Below are 21626 nucleotides of genomic sequence, written 5' to 3' on the forward strand. Positions count from 1 at the left end.
AGGCCAGCCAACAGTGAATTACCCCAGCGCAGCCAACAGTGAATTACCCCAGCGCAGGACGCAAGCTGACCCTCTTCCCCTGCTCCTCGGAGCAGGAAGCTGAGTGACCCCGACCCTTTGGCCTGGCTTCTCACCCTCCTGGCTCCAGCCAGCCAATTTCCTTGCATCAAAGGCCATTTGGTACCCAGCAGCCAGACGGAGGTGTGGGCCCGACAGGGAGGCCAGAGTGGGGCCCAGAGCCCTGGAAGCAGGAAGGACATCCTCATTCCACTCTCGAATCTGAGAGAAGCAGCCAGCCCCTCCCCAAAAGACCTGCAATGTTGGGACAAAGTGCTGGGCCTGTCTAGTTGATAAGACCCAGGGAAGCCAGTCTTTCGCCCTCTGGGCCTGGTCAGCTTCAAAATGCAAGAATGAGAATAAATAAATAAGAGCTAGAATGTATAGCGTGCAAGGAGCTTGCACACATTCTGCTATTGCTCACCCCAGCCCAGCGAGACATTTCCAAACCGCCATTTTACAGACAGGACCCCGAGGGCCAGAGGAAAAACCATTTGCACAAGAGTCAAACCCAGGATTCTCAAAGCCACTTGATGTTTCTAAGGACAAGATTTAAAGCTGTGTCTGAAATATCTAAGCTCCAGAATTTGCTGCCCCACTCGCCCTTCCTAAACAACAAAAATAAAACCAAACCCATTGCCATGGAGTCGATCTCGACTCATGGCCACCCCATGGGTTACAAGTAAAACTGCTCCATAGGATTTTCTTGGCTGTAATCTTTACAGAAGCAGACTTCTAGGCCTTTCTTCCCTGGTGCCCCTGGGTGGGTTCGAATCACCGATCATCTTTTTAGGTTAGCAGTCGAGCACAAACCATTTGCGCCACCCAGGGACCTTCCTAAAAGCCCTTTAAAATACCCACCCTTCTACAAAACCAAGTAGAGATTTTTTTATATAAATTAACCGCTTTATTGAATATCAATAAACTGTACATATTACTATACAAAATGTTTCCTTAGTACAAAATGTTGCTTGCAATATAAATACCAGTGTACCTTTAAAAAAAATGTAAACATCTTCCTTCCAGGCCCACCTGTTGGGCCCCCAAAATAGTTTTAGGAGACACATTGGTCAGGCTGAAGCACCCTGCTTGGGCCCCCAACAAGTGACGGCAATTACTCACAGTCCCTTTTGAGAAGTTGTTAAATTGCGCGTGAAACAGGTGCCACCGTGACAAACAGGAGGCTGAAATAGCTGCCCAGGCCTGGGGGCATCTCGGGGTCTAGACATGTCCTCGTGTCCTGTGACCGCCTCCACAGGCCCTGTGGATGCACCTGGGAGTGGGTTATTGCAGTTAGTCACATCTCATGGACAGGTGGTCTGAGGGGTCCTTAGTAAGGGGGAAGGAGTGGGGTCCCCTGAGTGGGGTGGGCAATTTCCTAGTCTGTCCGCTGCTTTTGTCCTGGAGCTCAAAGCACCTGTATCCAAACAGTTTGGATACACAAACCCACACAGAAAAGCCATCATCTCAGGTATGCCCTGGAGCAGGGGCTGCTTCTGCTGCAAGCTGTCCTCCCGTCAGCCGGAAACATCCACAGAAAAGCCTCCTTCAGAGCCCACTGAGGCTCCCAGAGCAGATTCGACAGTCGCCAGACAAGGGTCTTCGTCAGGGTGGGGCCAGCGCAGCCAGAACGGGGCACTCAGAAGGGAATTCTGTGGCCGTGCGAAGGTTGTGGGGGTCCTTCCTGCTGGAGTTGGGGGAGGCCACTCAAGGGGTGCCCGGAGAGGCAGGAGGAGCCTCTACGGTCCGCGGGGGCCCCCTGAGCAGCCCGACTCTTCGTGCTTGTGAAGCAGGGACATGCGGGAGAAGGTGCGCGAGCACGTCTTGCACTGGTACTTCTTGACGGCCGAGTGGGTCTGCAGGTGCGCGCGCAGGTTGGAGCGGTCAGCGAAGGCGCGGCTGCAGTGGGAGCAGGAGAAGGGCTTCTCACCTGGGGAGAGGATGAGAGCGAGTTGAGGGAGGCCGCCACAAAGTCACTCAGCAGAGCAGCGGACATTTACAGAGTGCCTACTGTGCGCCAGATGTTGTGTCAAGAGCTGGACCTGCACTATCTCAGCCACTCCTCCCATTAGCCCAGTGAGGGCTCAGAGGTGACATCACTTACCCAAGCTGGACAAGATGACTCCAGCTCCTGCCTGTCACCCTCAGAAAGCCTTACCCACCCCCCCACCTCAGAATGAATTTGGCTGTGATCCCAAAAACCAGACCACCGTTTAACACATGGATCTGTACCCCAAGGCCTAGATTCAACTGGGGACTCTGCCGGTTCCTGCTGTGCAAACTTGGGCAAGTGGTCTGGCTTCTCTGAGTCTCCTTTTTCTCATTTGTAAAATGAGCCGGTTCATCCCCAACTTGGTAAGTGACAGAAGGTTAGATAAAACTTGTCTGGCCCTGTGCCAGCACATGCGAAGTGCTCAACAATGACAATTAGGGCAAGGGTGGTGACTGTGCTTTTGAACTCTTACTTCCCACCAGGGATGGTGCAGAGCTTTACAATGATCTCATCTCATCCTCCTCATCACCCCAAGGAAGCGCCTGTCATCTTCATTGCAGAGACTTCGCAACTGAGGCACTGAGAGGTTAAGGTGCATGTTCAGGGCCACAGAGCAGGGCCAGGCAGCCTGATTCCAGAGCCCTTAATTTTAACCACTGCAGAGACTGCCTCTCAGTCAAGGGAGGCTGCTGGTGGCCGTCCTTATTATCAGTCCTAGAGCACAAGTCCTTCCTGGATTTACTTTGGGGACGAAGCTTAAGGGCCAAACTTAACAGGTGTCCCCACCCCGATCCCCGCCCCCAGCTGGTTAGGCCAGTCCTCTGGGCTGGGGCAGCCGCCTGAGTCTCCCCCACCACAATGCTGATCCCTGAGCTTCCAAGTCTCCTTGTCTGTCCTGCAATCAGACTGAGAGTCCATAAGGGCAGGGGCCTCCCTTAAGCCCATTTGAAGTCTTGAGCTCCAGCCCAGGGCCTGGGACTCTGCCCCGCCCCAAGAGACTGCAGAAACCTGTTTCCTTACGTAAGTATTTAAAAGCCCCTCCTCACCCTCAGCCCTCACATGCCATCTACCTGGCCCAGGATGTGTTGGGAAAGTCTTACAGGGCTTGCACACAGGGCTGGGTACACAGTAGATGCTCTAAAAATGCTTATTGAATGAATAAATAAAAAAAAAACCAAACGCACTGCTGCCAAGTTGATCCCAACTCATAGCGACCCTAGAGTAGAAATGCCCCATAGGGTTTCCAAGGCTGTAATCTTTGTGGAAGCAGACTGCCACATCTTTCTCCCACGGAGCAGCTGGTGGACTTGAACCACCCACCTTTTGGTTAGCAGCCGAGTGCTTAATCACTGTGCCACCAAGACTCCTTATGGAACGAATAGGTCTGTTTAAAAAGAAAAAAAGACCCAGGGGAGTCTACCAGATAATGCTATTTGCCAGTGTTTTATAATCCTTGCCCCAACCAAGAGAATATAGTTTACATTCCAGAAACATCTACAGTGTTGTGTTTTATAGGTTTTTTTTTTTGGTGGGGGAAGGAGGTACAACATTTTCCAAATAAAAAGTCATAATATTAATTCATTAAGCAAATATGTATAGCCCCTACTGTGTGCCAGGCACTACTCTAGGATATGAAATATGCTTTTTCAAACACCAGTACATTCTTCTCTCCTCCCACCCTAGCCTCATATGCCCCCAAGCCACATCCCATTTGTTAAATCCCCTCACTGGAATCCAAGAAAGCTAATGAATCAATATGCCCTACTGGGTGCCTGGAGCACTGTGCTTAGTGTTGGGGTGGGAGCAGGCAGGGAAGTCAGGTGCCTGAGGCTGCCTGAGAGACCCACCCACTCACCAGGTATGTGGTGAGCACCTGTCAGCAGACCAGGCCCTGCACTGAGCCTCACAGGAGGCCGACAGAGAAACACCCAAGGGTGGAGGACCACCCCTGCCAGGTCTGAGGGATCTGACGCATCTGCATGGTCCCAGAGAAGTTCTGCCTCTTTCACACACTCCTTCCTGAACTAAGCGCTACTGTATGCAGATCAGGGACAGGGGTGGAGTCCTGCATTCCCCAGGGCACAGAAAGCTGAGGTGGCCGGAGGTCAGGGCCAGCCCCGGGCTCCAGCCCTTAGGAGCTGTGTGACCTGGCAAAATGACTTTACCTCTCTGTGCCTCAGTCTCCTCACCTGTAAGGTAGGGGTTATAAGGGCCCCTCCCTCCTAAGTCTGTTGGCAGGTTTATGAAGTAAACACACGTGCTGCCCAGAGCAATGCACCTATTACCTAAATAAACCTCAACAAAATGTGATGGGGTGGGGGTCTGTCTGCAAAATCGGGAGGCACAGACCTCCACCCCTCACAGAATCCCTGCCCGGCAGATGCCTTTATGGTGCTCCGGCAAGTGTGAAATCGGCACCAGGCCGGCGGGGACAAAGGCTGCCAAGGGGGACACTGTACATGCGATACCCCCCGGATTAAAGGGGCCTGCCACGCCGCCGTGGGGCGGCAGCTGCGGCCGGAACAGGTGCAGGCACCACTGCCCCATGCACCTGCTCTCACCCCCCAGCCCCCACCCACTGGGCCCACCATTAAGGCACACAATGGGAGTCAATGAGGAGGCCAATGGTGCATTTCAACGGGGCTTTTGTGTCTGAGTCATGCCTTTACATTAAAATTTTAAAAATGTGCGGATGGGAGAGAGAGAGGCTGGGGGACTCCAGAGGCCTGTGACTCCCCCAAAATACAGCTCCCGTCAGCTGAGTTGGCAGCTTGGCGCCCAGGGGAGAGAGACCTTTGGCATGTTAAAATGTGGCCTATTTGTACACAAGCAAGAGAAACGGGTGGCCACGGTCTGCAATGCCACTTTGTAGAAGTAATAATAATACTGATACCAAAAACCAAGACCAAATCCCTTGCCATCAAGTCCATTCCAAATCAGAGTGATCCTAAGGGCAGAGTAGAACTGCCCTATAGGGTTTCCAAGGAGCAGCTGGTGGATTCGAACTGCCGACCTTTTTGGTTAGCAGCTGAACTCTAAATGATAATGCCTGAAAATGCCAGCCCTAAAACATCACCCCCAACCCTCACCACTTGGAGGTCAGCCACCGGGGACAGGAAGTGGTAGAACCAAGTCTCCAATCTGACCAGCTTGACCCTGAAGCCAATAGTCATGATCTTTGAACCTTTTCCCTAACGATCACTCTCCAACGAGCAGCCCCAAATACCATGGCCCCTACCATTCAAGTTTTGAAAAGACGGAGTGGCTACCTTTCCCCCATTTCCAGAAAGTTAAAGGATAAAAGATACCCCATTTCACAATTTTCTACACATTTAGTATTATGTTTTTTGAAGCACCACGACACGATTGCTGTCTGCCAGCAAAGATGTTCCCTGGTCTGAAAGACAGGTTTGAGTTTATCCACTTCACCCTGCAGGTGGGGAGAGCAGCCTGAGAACCACAATGATGATAAATCATAAAGTGATTAACAAGCCACTCACTTTTCATAGCCACCCATAGGTGTGTGCTATCGTAATCCTCTCAGAGGTTCGGAGGGGTTAAGTGCTTGCCGAAGTGCCTGGAAGCAGAGAAAATAGCTACGACCATTCCTATGAGTTCTTCTGCCTGTTTTAGAGATGAGGAAACTGAGGCTCAGAGAGGTGAAACACCAGCCCAAAGTTTGAGGAAGTTTTCAAAGCAAGATTCAGTGCCAGGTAGGGGGTCTGACAACATCCTGTCAGGCTGAGCTGGGGTGGGCCTGGGGGAGGGTGGAACAAGGTGGGCCCCTTCACACCTGGCCACACAAAGCAAGGTGCTGGTTACACCTTTCACAAATCTAGCTCCAACTCATTTGGCTGAAAAACTCAGACTGCAGAAGGTACTTGTAAAGTCAGCTACTTTGCCCATCTGCTTAGCTGGTGAATGAACGAATGAGCATCATCTTTCTGCCAAACACTTAGGTGGGCACCAGGTCTCAGGAGACTCGGGGCCTCAGTTTCCACCACCTTGAAAATGAGAACAGCAATCCTAGTTTCAGGAAAGATGGTGGAGAAGGCTGTGGATGGTGGGAAGGGCAGCCAGCCCGCAGGGGTACTCACCTGTGTGGGTCCGGACATGGCCCTGTAGCAGCCAGGGCCTGGAGAAGGCCTTCCCGCAGGTATCGCACACGCAGGGCAGCGTGTGGCTGCGGATGTGCATCTTGAGGGCGCCCAGGCTGACGTATTCCTTGTCGCAGTACTTGCAGTTGAAGGCCTTGCGAGACTGAGGGTCCTTGGCCACGGCAAGCACTGCCAGCTGTTTGGGCACTTGGCTCAAGCCCGGGAAGGCAGCATAGGCCTCGGCCTCCAGGGAAGAGGCTGAACCGGAAGAGAAGGACGAAGAAGCCGGCGAGGGAGGGCTAGGGGGCTGGGAGCCTTTCCCACTGTCCTCGTCGGACAGGGAGGTCAGCTCGGCTGCCTTCGGGCACTCCTGGGGCCGTAGGGAGGCCCAGCCGCTAGGCTGGACTTGGGGCACCAGAAGAGAGTCCCAGATGAGCGTGGGCAGTGAGGCCGTGGGGTTGAGGACCTCGGGCGGTGGGATTGCTGCCAGCAGGTGGGCCTGGTCATAGGGCTGCTGAAAGGTGAACTCTGAGAAGGCAGAGAGAGAACGGGGTCAAGCATTATATCGTTCAGTCAGTCAACAAACATTAATCGGGCCCACTGAGTCCCACGGCTAGGGGGCTGGCGCTCAATACTTATTAGATGAATCAGGGAGTTACGAACAGGACTCAACTTCCAGGCCCAGCTCAAGTCATTTCTACATTCCTCTCCTCCGGACTCTCCCAAGTTCCCAGCACCTCACCCGCCAATCTCCCCAGCTCACGGTCCACAGACCCACCAGCCCTGTCCCAAGCCCCTTCCTCATGTACATCTCCCAGCCCCTCTCCCCCAGAGTCTCCCTCCTCCTGCGGGCTCTACACAGCCACTACGGGCGGTCTCCCCGCCGCAAGCCCCCTCCTCTCATTTCCAAATCCCCTATGCCCCTCTAAAAAGTCCCTTCAGCCCAAGACCACTGCCGCCTACGCCCCTCCCCCCAGCCGTCCACATGCAGGGCTCGCGGGTCCACCTGCCCGTGAGCCCCCTCGCCACATGTCCCCACGCAGAGTCCTTCGGCCGTCACGTCACCCTCGATTTGGGACCCAAGTCCCCTCCCCCAAAGCGCCCCCATGCAGTTTGTGCCTGTTTCCCCGAGTCCCTCTCTGGGGGTCCAGCACCCGGTCCACTCACCCAGGGACGAGTCGTGCAGCTCGCTGTAGTTGGGTCGCCGGCGGGAGCAAGCGGGCTTCCTGACAAGGAAAGAGCGCGGCATGATGGCTGAGGCAGCCGGGGGGGGGCGGGGGGCGCCGGGACGCGCTACGGTCGCTGCGCTCTCCACCCGCGAAGCCGAGCGGCTGCGTTGTGAGAAGAGACGAGCCGCCAACTCCTTTAAGTACCCCGGAGGGGCGGGGCCAAGTATGGCCACGCCCCTTTGTCACCTCCCTGCCAATCGGAGGCGCCTCTGCCGGAAGCCACGCCCTGGGCAGGTGCGCCGGGGGCGGGCAGGGCTCGCGCCGCGTGGCGCTGAGAGCGGGCGGGGCGCCTCTGGGGCCTTGCAGCCGCGCGAGCACGGATCGCTCCCGCGAGGGTGCCAAGGCCAGTCGCCGGGCCCCCCGGCCAGGCGGGGCCTCATCGGGACCCCCGCGCGCCCGTGCTGTCAGCGGCTAGCTGTCGCAGCGCCTCTGGCGCCCCCTGGCGCTGCGCGCCGCCCGCGAGGACACCTGGCGTTCCGAAACCCGCCTCGGCCTCCGGCTCCGGGAGCGGCGGCATCCTCCACCCGGCTGGAGCCTAGCAAAGACGTGGGATGGACGACGGACAGTGCACATCGTTGTGGAGGATGCGAGGACGCGGACACCCTCACGGGCCTGCTGGTGGTGGGAATCGCCACAGCCTTTTTGCAAAGCAGTCGGCATAGTGTAGCCAAATGCTTGTGTTCCTTCACCTAGCAAACGTTTACTGAGCTCCCACGACGTGCCCGGGACACCGCCGTGAATGAAACGCACAGGGGGCTCTACTGAAGGGCAGCCCACAGTCCGGTGGGGGAGACAGACGAAGTAAACAGATGACTCTAATGAGAAGGAAGTGTGCTTTGATGGGGGCACAGGGCGCTGTGACAGTCAAGAGGCGGGTCACCTGACAGGGGGTCGGGGGCGACTTCCCAGAGGAAGTGAAGACGTATCAAGGGGAAAGGCCCGAGGTAAGAATCTGTAAATACTAAGAGTCATTGAGAACAGCTCCCAGGGCGGAGTGGGAAGACCAGGAGGGGTCAGACGTGCCTCTAGAGGAGTGTGGACTTTGTTCGGAGGGCCCTGAGGAGCCGCGGCCGGATTTTCAGCAGACGACGGACCTTTTTAGAGTTTCGGTGAGAGATCACTCCCAGCAGGTGGGAGAAAGAAGTAGGAAAGGCAGTGCTGAAGCCGGACTCCTCACCTCTCTGAGGATTATAACTTCCTGTGTCTAAGGGATAAGAGGTGAGCCCAGGGGAGGGACAGCTGTGCCCTCCCACCGTCCGCAGACTGCAGACAGGAACGTAGCAGGCCTGGGGTGCTCAGAAATGAACCCCCAGCAGGCCCTGCCTGACTTGTTTCCCCTGTGGAGCAAGGCCTCTGAAAACCCCTAGGGACGACTGTCCATTTTGGTCGCTAGGTGCTAGCAGTAACAGCAGTGAACAAAATAATAGTCCTTACCCTCTAGTTGGTGAGTGGGGAATGGAGGGGGAGACAGGCAATACAAAGTCCTTATGTACTGCTCATTACGCAGAATATACACACCCACGTCTATTTAGTCTCCACCAGGATTCTCCACACGCAGCCAGGGGGGCAGTCAGGGCATGTCCTCCTCTGCTCAAAACCCTCCCTTGCTCCTCCCTCAGAGTAACAGCAAAAGCCAGAGTCCTCACCATGGCCCACGTGGTGCTTCTCATCTGACCCCTGCTAACGCTGCCTTGAGTTACTCTCCCCCCGCACTCACAATGACCCCTTCCCCACCTTCTTTCTCCAATATCCCAGGCCTTTCCCACCACAGGACCTTGGCACCTGCCCTTCATCCTCCTCCCCCCACTTAAAACTCTCTTCCCCTTGCTGGTTCCTTTTCATTCTTTGTCTCAGCATCAACTTCATCAACTGCCTAGCCTCATTAGTAATGAGAGAAATGCAAATGAAAACCACAGTGAGATACCATTTCACACCTACCAGAATGACAAAAAAAGTAAAAATTTGGTCAGTATCAAGTGTTGATGAGGATGTGAAGGCAGCAGGACTTTCATCTCAGGCTGGCGGGCGTGTCAGTGGGCACAGCCACTTTGGAAAAGTTTGACAATCAGTTTACACTCAGAGCAGGTGATTCTCTTCTCCCAGTAATTCTATTCCCAGGCAAACAGCATCCAGCAGTTCCCCACCCTGGCCGCATATTAAATTGCCTTACAGAATGTTTTAAAACACCTACACCTGGGCCCCACCCCACAGTCATTCTGATTTAATTAGCTGAGGGTGGTGCCTCCAGCCATTTAAAAAACTCCACAGGTGATTTCTTATGAGCAGCCAAGAATGAGAATTGCTGCCCAGCCCCAAACTCTTCCACATGGGCCAAGGAAAAAACAAAAATATCCAATGTACTCTTGTTCCTAATAGCAAAAATCTGGAATCAACCCGACTGTTTATCAAGAGTAGAATGGATTAAAAAACGAGGGCTTGCTGTGGAGTCCTGGTGGCACAGTGGTTAAAAGAACTTGGCTGCTAACCAAGAAGTTGATGGTTCGAACTTTACCAGCTGCTCTGGGGCAGTCTGCTTCCGTAAAGATTACAGCCTTGGAAACACTATGGAGCAGTTCTACTATGAGTCGGGATCAACTCCATGACAACAAGCTTAGTTTTGGGTTTTCTGGTCAACCTGTCATTGAACATTCAGCAGCAATGAAAATGGACTCAATCTCAAAAATCTCACGCTGAGCATAAGAATCAAGTCATAAGCAAATGCATGTTGTTAGGTGCTGTCCAGTCAATTTCAACTCATAGAGACCCCATGAGACAGAGTAGAACTGCCCCATAGGGTTTTCTAGGCTATAATCTTTGTGGAAACGGATTGCCAGGTCTTTCTCCTGCAGAGCCCATGGGTGAGCAGATGCATAATTAGTTGGATTTACTGCCCTGTTGATCAGATCACTATTTCTGAATGAACCAATCAGAGTTGGAGAGTTAATCTCTGCCAGGAAGAAGACATAATCTAAGGAAATGAAATGATTGCCTTAAGGCTGGCAACCAGCTCTCTTCCACTCTTAGTGAGCCTCTCTGAGCCTCAGCCAGGGATGGACAGAGGCCCCTACTGCGCAAGGCACCCACAGCCTAGGCCCTCAGCTTTCCATTTTCCTTCAGTGGGTCAAGTCACCTGTGCCCTGCAGGGGAAAGGAGGGGGAAGGGCCTTTCTCAGATCCTTCTGATTGAATTATCCCGCTGGTCCCCTTTCCTGGAGGCGAGGGAGACCTGTGAGGTGGGAGGAGGCTTCGATTGAGGCCTCCGGGCTGTGGACAAGCTCCCGGACATAAGCTAGGTGGCACTTTTGATGCTGTGGTGTCAGCTCCGCCCGGAAATGGGCAGTCTCTGCTGTCGAGCTGCTGAGGGCCTGTCTCCTTGTCCTGGGGGGCTTCCCTGCCCCGGCGACGCCCCAATCTAGCAGTCCTCTGGCGCCTTCTGCTGGCTAAGGTGCTTCGCTGCGCCCGCCTCTCCGGCCGACGAGCGAGGCTTTTTAATTGGTGTGAAAACTGGTACCACTGCTTTGGAGAGCAATTTGGGAATATTGGCAGTTCAAATCCACAAGTCACTCCTTTGGAAACCCTATGGGGGCAGTTCTATTCTGTCCTTTAGGGTTGCTATGAGCCGGAATCTACTGGACAGCAACGGTTAATGGGATCAGGGAAGGCCTCTGAGAGGAAGAGAAATTGAGGCCTACATTTTCTACAGCTATCCACCCTCCACTAAAAGTAAAATAACTAAAAAAGTATGATTTACAACCAACCAAAACAAAAAGTCTCTTTCCATCTCTGACCTCGATTTCCTTCCCCAAAAACAACTATTTTTACCCATGTTTTATGTGACCTTCCAGGTGTGTATATATATATACACACACACAAACAGCCCTCCACAGCCTCCCTCTCCATCACAGGAAAAACCAAAGTCTTCACCAAAGCCCACAGGTCCTGAGGGGGATCGGCCCGTGGGGCGGCTCTGACCTCACCTCTCCCCCTTACCCACCTCCCCAGCCTCAGGGACTTTGCTTCTGATGTTCCCTTTGGGAGGAATGCTCCCATCCCATGGCCTCACGGCTCGCTGCCTCACCCCAGTGAAGTATTCCCTGGATGCCATTTCATCCTTGTCTACCCCCTTACTCCTTATCCCCCTTCCTGGCTTGATTCTGTGTGACTCACACCATCTGACATAATGTATGTTTTATTTATTTTGTTAATTGCTCTTTAGACCGGAGGTTGGCAAGTTACAGCCCAAGGGCCAAATCTGGCCTACCTTCTGTTTTTGTACAGCCCTAAAGCTAAGAATGGGTTTTACAGAGGAACATCTGCAATGGATTCGATGATAGGTAACGCTAATTTTGAACCCCAGTTAAATGAGATGTCAACCTCCCAAAAAAGAATTCTATTCTTCTCATTAGTAGACCTGCATTAGAATAATTTATACTCAATTATTATTATTATATTTTGAATTTTGTCAATAAAAAATTTGTGGAAATTTGTTTTCTCTCTTGCTATATAAAAACTAAAAGAAAAAAGAAAAAAAAAACTGCCTGGAGTAAAGGAGAATGAAGAACATCAAAGACACAAGGAAAAGTATTAGCCCAAGAGATAGAAAGGGCCACATAAACCAGAGACTTCATCAGCCTGAGACCAGAAGAACTAGATGGTGCCTGGCTACCACCAATGACCACCCTGACAGGGAACACAACAGAGTCCCGGATGGAGCAGGAGAAAAGTGGGGTGCAGAACTCAAATTCTAGTAAAAAGATCAGACTTAATGGTTTGATTGAGACTGGAGGGACCCCGGAAGACATGGCCCCTGGACTCTCATCCCAAAACTAAATCCATTCCCAAGGCCAACTCTTCAGACAAAGATTAGACTGGACTATGGGACGTAAAATGATACTCGTGAAGAGTGTGCTTCGTAGCTCAAGTAGCTAGCTACATGAGACTAAATGGGCAGCTTCTGTCTAGAGGCGAGATGAGAGGGCAGAGAGGGTCAGGGGCTGATTGAATGGACACGGGAAATCCGGGGTGGAAAGGAAGAGTGTGTTGTCACAGTATAGGGAGAGCAATTAGGGTCACATAACAATGTATGTATAAATTTTTGTATGAGAGACTAACTTGAATTGTAAACTTTCACTTAAAGCACAACAATTAAAAAAAAACAAAACCCATTGCTGTTAAGATGATTCCAACTCATAGCGACCCTATAGGAAAGAGCAGAACTGCCTCGTGGGGTTTACATCCTTTTACAGAAGCAGACTGCCACATCTTTCTCCTGTGGAGCAGCTGGTGGGTTCAAACCACCAACCAGTCTGGTGCCACCAGGGCTCCTCTTGTTATATAAACCAAACCCACTGCCGTCGAGTCGATGCTGACTCATAGTGACCCCATAGGACAGAGCAGAACTGCCCCATAAGGTTTCCAAAGAGCAGCTGATGGACTCAAACTGCCGACCTTTTGGTTAGCAGCCTGAGCTCTTAACCACTGTGCCACCAGGGCTACTCTTGCTATGTAAGTACCTACATATTACATCTCCATTCTGCCTTGTGGCCCACAAAGCCCAAATGTTCACTCTTTCCCCTAGACTGGCAGCTCCACACAGGCAGGGAGTCTGTCTGGTTTGCTGCTGTGACCTCTGCACCTAGAACAGGGTCTGGGATACAGTAGGTGTTCAATCAATATTAACTGAATGAATGAACAAAGGAACAAATGAACACTCAAAGTCATATATTTTTAAGTAAATCAAAATCAGGTGAACAGCATCTCTAATATGTTGCCTTTTGTGCAAAAGGAAGTAAGAAAATACCACAATATCCGCCATGTAGCTCCAGGCTGTCTCTGACAGGAGACTCAAGAAGCGGATTGTCTCTGAGGAGGAGACTGAGACACAGGTGGGACAGAGGCTTCTTCTTCTCCAAACCTTTTTTGAAGGGTATGAATGATTTATTTCAGATGCAAGTGTCACCGTTTCAAACAAAATAGTCTTTTCATGAAAAAAAAACCAGCCATGTGTTGGGCAGACGCTGACTGCCTTTGAGACTCAGTTTCTTCATCCATCCAATGCGGGTAATAAGTAGGGTAACCAACTATCCCGGTTTGCAGGGAGTAAGTGGATGTGTGCAGGCTGGGTCTCCACACCTGCTAGATTCAGGGCACCCACACCTGCTCGATGAGCCTGGGGGGTTCACTCCTTTGGCTCTAAAAGCTCAGAATGCACCTTCCCTGGCTAATCTCCCTGCATTTGCATGGTGAGTTGGCTGCTGGGAGCTCAAACAGGCACAATATCTGGAACACTATCTTGAACACTATCTCATCCTTGGCAGCCACGCCCTAGGACTGGACTGATAGGGCCTTGTTATCTCCACCTTCCTGGCAGAAGGCTGAAGTTACCTCCGGGAACAGCCCCCAGCAGTATCCTCTCACCCCCAGCTGACCTGCACCCACCTCCCACATTCCTGCCCTAAACCACTGAGTGTGGGACATGCTCTCCAGGAGGGGAAAGTGAGAGCAAACGGGAGGTGTTTTCTTAGCTCGAGGTTAGCTCCTAGTTTCAGACTCAACATAAAACCCGGACCTCTGCTCATGGCCTGCAAGGCCTTACACACCTGGCACTCATCTCCTTCCAGTCCCCTTGCCAATTGCTCCAGCCCTTCACACAGGTTCATTCCCATCGCAGTGCCTTTGCCCTGGTTGTTCCCTCTGTCTAGAATGCTCTTCCCCAGATCTTCCCTCCTTGTGCTGGCCTCAGCTCAAATACTGCCTCAGAGATGCTAGCGCCATCTTTCTTCCTATCTCTGTCATATTGGTCCATTTTATCCTCACAGCAAGCAGTAAGCAGTGGGCAAGCTTGTTGTTGTTGTTGTCGCTAGGTGCCGTTGAGTTGGTTCCGACTCATAGAGACCCTATGTACAACAGACTGAAACACGCCTGGTCCTGTGCCATCCTCACAGTTGTTGCTACGTTTGAGCTCACTGTTGCAGCCACTGTGTCAATCCATCTTGTTGAGAGTCTTCTTCTTTTTCAGTGACCCTCTACTTTACCAAGCGTGTTGTCCTTCTCCAGGGACTGGTCCCTCCTGACAACATGTCCAAAGTATGTGAGACAAAGTCTCGCCATCCTCACTTCTAAGGAGCATTCTGGCTGTACTTCTTCCAAGACACATTTGTTTGTTCTGGCAGTCCATAGATATTCTTCGCCAGCACCATTATTTAAAGGCATCAATTCTTCTTCAGTCTTCCTTATTCATTTTCCAGCTTTCACATGCATATAAGGCGATTGAAAATACCATGGCTTGGGTCAAGCACACGTTAGTCCTCAAGGTGACATCTTTGCTTTTTTTTTTTAATACTTTAAATAGGTCTTTTGCAGCATATTTGACCAATGAAATACATTGTTTGATTTCTTGACTGTTGCTTCCATGGGCATTTATTATGGATCCAAGTAAAATGAAATCCTTGACAATTTCATTATTTTCTCTGTTTCTCATGGTGTTGCTTATTGGTCCAGTTGTGACGATTTTTGTTTTCTTTATGTTGAGGTGTAATCCATACTGAAGGCTGTAGTCTTTGATCTTCATCAATAAGTGCTTCAAGTTCTCTTCACTTTCAGCAAGCAAGGGTGTGTCACCTGCATATTGCAGGTTGTTAATGGAATGCAGAAATTATCAAACAATATCATTGATATCACATGCAAGTAAAATTATGTTGAAGATAATTCAAAAACGGTTTCAGCAGTACATCTTCCTCCAATCCTGATGCCATGTTCTTCTTCACATAGTCCAGCTTTTCTAATTATTCACTCAGCATACAGACTGAATAAGTACAGTGAAAGAATACAACCCTGATGCACACCTTTCCTGACTTTAAACCACAACGTATCCCCTTGTTCTGTTTGAATGACTGCCTCTTGGTCTATGTACAGGTTCCACATGAGCACAATTAAGTGTTCTGGGATTCCCATTCTTCACAATTGTTATCCATAATTTGTTACGATCCATACAGTTGAAGGCCTTTGCATAGACAATAAAACACAGGTAAACATCTTTCTGATATTCTGTTTTCAGCCAAGATCCATCTGACATCAGCAATGATATGCCTCATTTCACGTCCTCTTCTTATCAGGCCTGAATTTCCCGCAGCTCCGTCGATGTACTGCTGCAACCATTTTTGAATTATCTTCATCATAATTTTACTTGCATGTGATATCTATGATATTGTTTAATAATTTCCGTATTCTGCTGGATCACCTTTCTTTGGAATGGGCATAAATGTGGATCTCTTCCAGTCACTTGGCCAGGTAGCTGTCTTCCAAATTTCTTGGCATAGATGAGTGAGCGCTTCCAGTGCTGCATCCGTTTGTTGAAACAGATGAAGAAAGCAAAGTCATTAAAAAGAAAGAAAATACCAAAATGGATGTCAGAAGGGACTCTGAAACTTGCTCTTGAACAAAGAATAGCTAAAGCAAATGGAAGAAATGATGAAGTAAAAGAACCGAGCAGAAGATTTCAAAGCGTGGCTTGAGAAGACAAAGTATTATAATGAAATGTGCAAAGACCTGGAGTTAGAAAACCAAAAGGGAAGAACACGCTCTGCATTTCTCAAGCTGAAAGAACTGAAGAAAAAATTTAAGCCTCGGGTTGCAATATTGAAGGATTCTAACTTTTTGTTTATGAGCAAAAATATTGAATGACGCAGGAAGAATCAAAAGAAGATGGAAGGAATACACAGAGTCACTGTACCAAAAAGAATTGGTTGATGTTCAACCACTTCAGGAGGTAGCATATGATCAAGAACCAATGGTAGTGAAGGAAGAAGTCCAAGCTGCACTGAAGCCACTGGTGAAAAACAAGGCTCCAGGAATTGACAGAATACTAACTGAAATGTTTCAACAAACAAGCAAGTTTATCAGCTCCACTTTACAGATGAGGAAACTGAGGCTCAGAGAGGTACTGTACTAGCAGGCCCAGCCTCTCCGTGAGCAAGTGGTGAAGTGTACCTGAGTGAATGGGCTCGGGTATTGTGATAAACCAGCAGGACACGACAAGGTCCCTGTGCTCGTGGAGCTGAGAGTCGAGGGAGGAAAAAAGGCAGCAGGTAATTCCCCACTGGGCTGCGGGCCCTGTGGGAGCCTTGAGGACGTGCTCCCCCGCTCAGGATGAGTCAGAGGATGAGACTCAACTGAGGTCACGAGGATGGGCAGCAGGTGGGAGCAGAAGGGAAAAGGTTGTTCCAGGCAGTGGTGATAGGTGACCATCGGGCAAAAGGCCAGAGTCCACCTTGCAGGAAGTGAAAGTAGTTCCAGGAGGCAGAGGCCCCCAACCCTAGAGAATTCTAGACCCTTTAGAGTTTTTAAGACTGCCAGTATTTTTTTCTTTTTTTAATAAGAAATGTTCAAATGGGGTTTAGGAAATTGTGTGCTATTTTATTTTAAATATTTGTATTTAACACAAACGGTGCAAATGATTAACATGCTGGGTTGCTAACCGAATGGTTGGCGGTTCAAGTCAACCTAGAGGTGCCTCTGAAGAAAGGCCTGGTGATCTACTTTGGAAAAATCAGCCATTGAAAACCCTATGGAGCACAGTTCTACTCTGACACACATGGGGTCTCCATGAGTTAGAATCACTCGATGGCAACTGATTCTTTTTTTTTTTTTTTTTAAACAGGTACACACAAAGCCTGGAGTCACGCCTGGCCCAACTGCTTCTGGCTGTGTGAGCTTGGGTAACTACTTCTGGCTGTGTGACCTTGGGTAACTCTCTTCTCCTCTTTGGGCCACATTTCCTCATCTGTAGCCACCACCCAGGTCAGGAGCTAGAACCTCAGAAACCCTGCAGGCACGCACATGCAGCACCCTCCTAAGAGTAACCCCTACCCTGACTTCACTTAATTCCTTCACTTATCTTTGAGATAAGGTTGCCAGATAAAATACAGGATCTGCAATTAAATTTGATTTTCAGATAAATAACAAATAGTTTCTTAGCCTAAGACTGCATGGGACATACTTAGACTTTAGCTGAAATTCAACTGTAACTAAGTGTCCTGTATTTTTATTTTCTAACTCTGGCAGTCCCACTTGGAGATTAGTTCCTATCAGCTCTTGATAGGCAATTAGGTTATTTCCCATCTTTTGTCTTCCAGGGACAATAGTCCATGAGATTCCTTGCATGTACAACTGACCTCATCTACAATTGTATCTGTAGGGTGCATTCTAAAAGTGGCTTAGGCCCTCATGAAGCTTTCCCACCCAGAGTCTTGGGGCTGACTCTTCAGGATTCCATGCCTCAAACAAGTTCTTCATCTTCCTGGCCAGCAGCTCCCCTCATCTCTCCCAATCTCTCCACTTTGCTCTCTTTCTCTGTCTGTCCCCATCTCTGCCTCTTTCCCACTCTGTCTCTCTGCGTGTCTCTTTCCATCTCTCTCAGTCTCTCTCTCTCTCTCTCACTGTCTCGGCCTCTCTCAACCTCTCTCCTTTTGACCCAGAAACTCTACGTATAAAATAATCAGACAAGGGGGCAAAGATGCTCACTCCAGCACTGTCTATAACAAACTGGAAACAACCTAAATACCCATCCATAAAGAAAGTATGGGCCATCCCGACCAAGAAGTATCATACAGCCATTAAAAATACCACCACACTAGCATGGGAAAGGAGCCCTGGCGGCACAGCGGTTAAGAGCTTGGCTGCTAATCAAAACGTTCACAGTTCGAACCCACCAGTGGCTCCTTGGGAGAAAGATGTGGCAGGAGATGTTATGGCCTTGGAAACCCTGTGGGGCAGTTCTACTCTGTCCTACAGGGTCAGTATGAGTTGGAATTGACTCGATGGCAACAGCAATGGGAGCATGGGAAGATGCTGACGGAAATATCATGGAGTGAAACACACAGGTTATACACAGTAAAGGGTTCGTCCGCTTTAAGTTTCAACAAAACTATGGTGTCTCAGGGATGTGTCAGAATACCCCAAAACCAAACCAAACCCATTGCCATTGAGTCGATTCCAACTCATAGTGACGCTATTAAGACAGGGTAGAACTGCTGCATAGGGTTTCCAAGGAGCAGCTGGTTAGCAGCTGAGCTCTCAACCACTGTGCCACCAGGGCCCTTTGTCAGAGTGCCACTACTGAGGAAATGGTCACCCTGGTGCTTGGGGGGAGGGGGGAAGGGATGAAGAGTGGTTTTCACTTTCTGTGTATTTTTCTGCCCTACCTGTCTTCTAGGAGTCCTGGTGGCACAGTGGTTAAAGCACTTAGCTGCCAACCAAAAGGTTGGTGGTTCGAACCCACCCAGCAGCTCCATGGGAGAAAGATCCTGGTGATCTGTTCCCGTAAAGATTACAGCCTAGAAAATTCTATGGGGCAGTTCTACTCTGTCTCTATGAGTTGAAATCAACTCGATAGCTCCTGTTATGGATTGAATTGTGTCCCCCCAAAATGTGTGTCAACTTGGCTAGGCCATGAATCCCAGTATTGTGTGGTTGTCCACCATTTTGTGATCTGATATGATTATCCTGTGTGTTGTAAATCCTAACCTCTATGATGTAAATGAGGCAGGATTAGAGGCAGTTATGTTAATGAGACAGGACTCAATCTACAGGATTAGGTTGTATCTTGAGTCAATCTCTTTTGAGATATAAAAGAGAGAATCAAGCAGAGAGGAGAGAGACCTCCTTACCACCAAGAATGAAGCACTGGGAGCGGAATTCCTCCTTTGGTCTCTGTGCTAAGAAGCTCTTAGACCAGGGGAAGACTAATAACAAGGACCTTCTCCCAGAGCTGACAGAGACACAAAGCCTTCACCTGGAGCTGGCACCCTGAATCTGGACTTCCAGCCTCCTAAACTGTGAGAAAATAAATTTCTGTTTGTTAAAGCCATCCACTTGTGGTATTTCTGCTATAGCAGCACTAGATGACTAAGACAGCACTCAACAACAACAACCTGTCTTTTCTGTTAGTTTTTTTAAAATAAGAAACATTAATAATTTTTTTAATTGTACATATTTGCTTTATCATATTCTATCGATCAATTGATCGATCTCCAGCACACATACATATATTTATACATACATATATATACATATATTTATACACATATAGACCTTTTTTTTTTTGAACCATTTGAGAGTAAGTTGGAGATACCATGTACCCTTACCCTGAAGCTTCTTCACTGTGTGTCTCTTAAGAATAAGGACATTCTCTTGTTCTTGGTATAATTATCAAAATCAGGAAATCTAATACTGATAAAATACTATTATCTAATCCACAGTCCATACTCAAATGGCGACGACTGGCCTAATGACATACTTTATGGCACCCCCGTCCCCCACCTGCCCCATCAAGGATCCAGTCCACCATCACGCAGTGCAGTTGTACCACTTCTTCTGTCTCCTTTCATCTGGAACAGTTCCTCAACCTTCATCTTCTTATGATCTTGACATTTTGGAAGAGTTTGGGCTGTTTTGTAGAATGCCCCTCAGTTTGGGTTTGCCTGATATTTCCTTCTGATTTGATTCAGGTTGTACCTTTTTGGCTAGGAACCACAGAAGTGGTGTGTCCTTGGAGTCCCATCAGGAGTCAGTCCCTTAATTGGTGGTACTATCTCTAACCTCACAGGCATGTGAAAGCTGGACAATGAATAAGGAAGACCGAAAAAGAATTGATGCGTTTGAATTATGGTGTTGGCGAAGAATATTGACTATATCATGAACTGCCAGAAGAACGAACCAATCTGTCTTGGAAGAAGTACACCCAGAATGCTCCTTAGAAGCTAGGATGGCAAGACTTCCTCTCACATACTTTGGACATGTTATCAGGAGGGACCTATTCCTGGAGAGGGTCAGTGAAAAAGAGGAAGACCCTCAACAAGGTGGATTGACACAGAGGCTGCAACGATGGGCTCAAACATAGCACCGATTGTGAGGATACAGCAGGACTGGGCAGTGTTTCATCCTGTTGTACGTAGGGTCGCTATGAGTTGGAACTGACTCGAAGGAACCTAACAACAAACCTCTGACCACCCGGTTCAGATGGTGTCTGCTAGGCTTCTCCACTGCCAAGGTACGAATTTTCCTTTGTAAATTTGTGGGGAGACAATTTGAGACTGTGTAAATACCCTAGATGTTTTTTATAATCAGAAAAGGTAGGACTATTTCCCACTTTCAGTCTTGCAACCTGTAAGCATTGAGCTTGCCCACCTGATTCTGCCCCAGGCCAGCTACAATGTGTTTGTTGCAACACTAGATTGGCTTATGCTATATAAGGATATCCGAAACTAGCCTAAGGAGGCATTTTATCTGAGGCTCTTTTAAAAAGATACACATTCCCAGGCCCCAGACCTATGAATCAGAATCTCCAAGAGAATCTATTTTTTTAGCAAGTGCCTCCCAGGTAACTCGTATCTTCAAGCCAAGTTTGGGAAACACCTCACTTAATAGAGGTGTTTAGTCATAGGCCTGCTTGGGTCGGGCCAGGCACTGGGAGGTCTCAGAAATGGATGAGACAAACAGTAGTCACATTGTTGTTTGTTGTTCCGACTCATAGTGACCCCATGTGACAGTGTAGAACTGTCCCATAGGGTTTTCTTGGCTGTAATCTTTACGGAAAAGCTGATTGCCAGGTCTTTCTCCTGTGAAGCTGCTGGGCAGGTTTGAACCATTAACTCTTCAGTTAGCAGCCAAGCACTTAACTACTGTGCCACCAAGTCTTAATAGCTCATATTTATTAAGCACTTATTTCATGCCAGGCCCTGTTCTAATGCTTTATGTGAATGATTTCATTAGATTCCCACAATTCTATGAGGAAGACACTTTTATTAACCCCATATTACAGATGAAGAAACTGAGGCACAAAGAGATTAGACTGGCTCTTCCAAGGTCACATGATGAGTGTGGATGCTGGGAATCAGAGACTCCAGGCAGTCTGAGATCCTAATCACATCTCTAACTGTAATTAGGAAGCAAGCCCCTTCACTTCCTGGCCTGAGCACATTACTCTCCCTCTCTGGCCCCCACTCCCTCTTCTGTGTAGTGGGCCTGCTATTAGTAGCCCTCCTGTGGAGCTGGTTAAGAGGATTCAGTGACATTGACCTTCCTGGAGTAAGCTCAAGTGCCTGGTTTTAATCATCTTTCAGGGCTAAAGGAGGAGGACTTAATCAAAATTTTTTGAGGTCAGGCCCCATGTTGGGAACTAGGGATGAAAATGGATTATCATTGTCATAGCTCTTCCTATACTCAGGGTGCCCAGCTGAGCCCCGATGCGGAA

At 49.3% G+C, this 21626-nt stretch overlaps 1 protein-coding gene across 1 annotated transcript; it reads right to left on the reverse strand.

Annotated features, from left to right (window-relative positions):
* Positions 1–963: 963 nt before the first annotated feature.
* SNAI1 (snail family transcriptional repressor 1) lies at positions 964–7396 on the reverse strand. Its single transcript, XM_012559493.2, has 3 exons — positions 7315–7396; positions 6148–6675; positions 964–1987 (listed from the first exon to the last, which is right to left on the reverse strand). Exons 1-3 carry the CDS (start codon positions 7394–7396, stop codon positions 1797–1799), a joined length of 801 nt encoding a protein of 266 aa, XP_012414947.1. The 3' UTR covers positions 964–1796.
* Positions 7397–21626: the final 14230 nt, after the last annotated feature.

The sequence above is a fragment of the Trichechus manatus genome, unplaced genomic scaffold (assembly GCF_000243295.1).
Source record: "Trichechus manatus latirostris isolate Lorelei unplaced genomic scaffold, TriManLat1.0 scaffold00008, whole genome shotgun sequence".
In the NCBI taxonomy this organism is placed as follows: Eukaryota; Metazoa; Chordata; class Mammalia; order Sirenia; family Trichechidae; genus Trichechus; species Trichechus manatus.

What these genes read in the sequence shown, in the direction of transcription:
- SNAI1 (XM_012559493.2), bottom strand. Translation starts at nt 7,396, where the DNA reads ATGCCGCGCTCTTTCCTTGTCAGGAAGCCCGCTTGCTCCCGCCGGCGA. An exon ending in GCTGCACGACTCGTCCCTGG is followed by an intron (nt 6,676 to 7,314) that starts GTGAGTGGACCG and finishes CTGCCTTCTCAG; the next exon opens with AGTTCACCTTTCAGCAGCCC. An exon ending in CCATGTCCGGACCCACACAG is followed by an intron (nt 1,988 to 6,147) that starts GTGAGTACCCCT and finishes TCCTCTCCCCAG; the next exon opens with GTGAGAAGCCCTTCTCCTGC.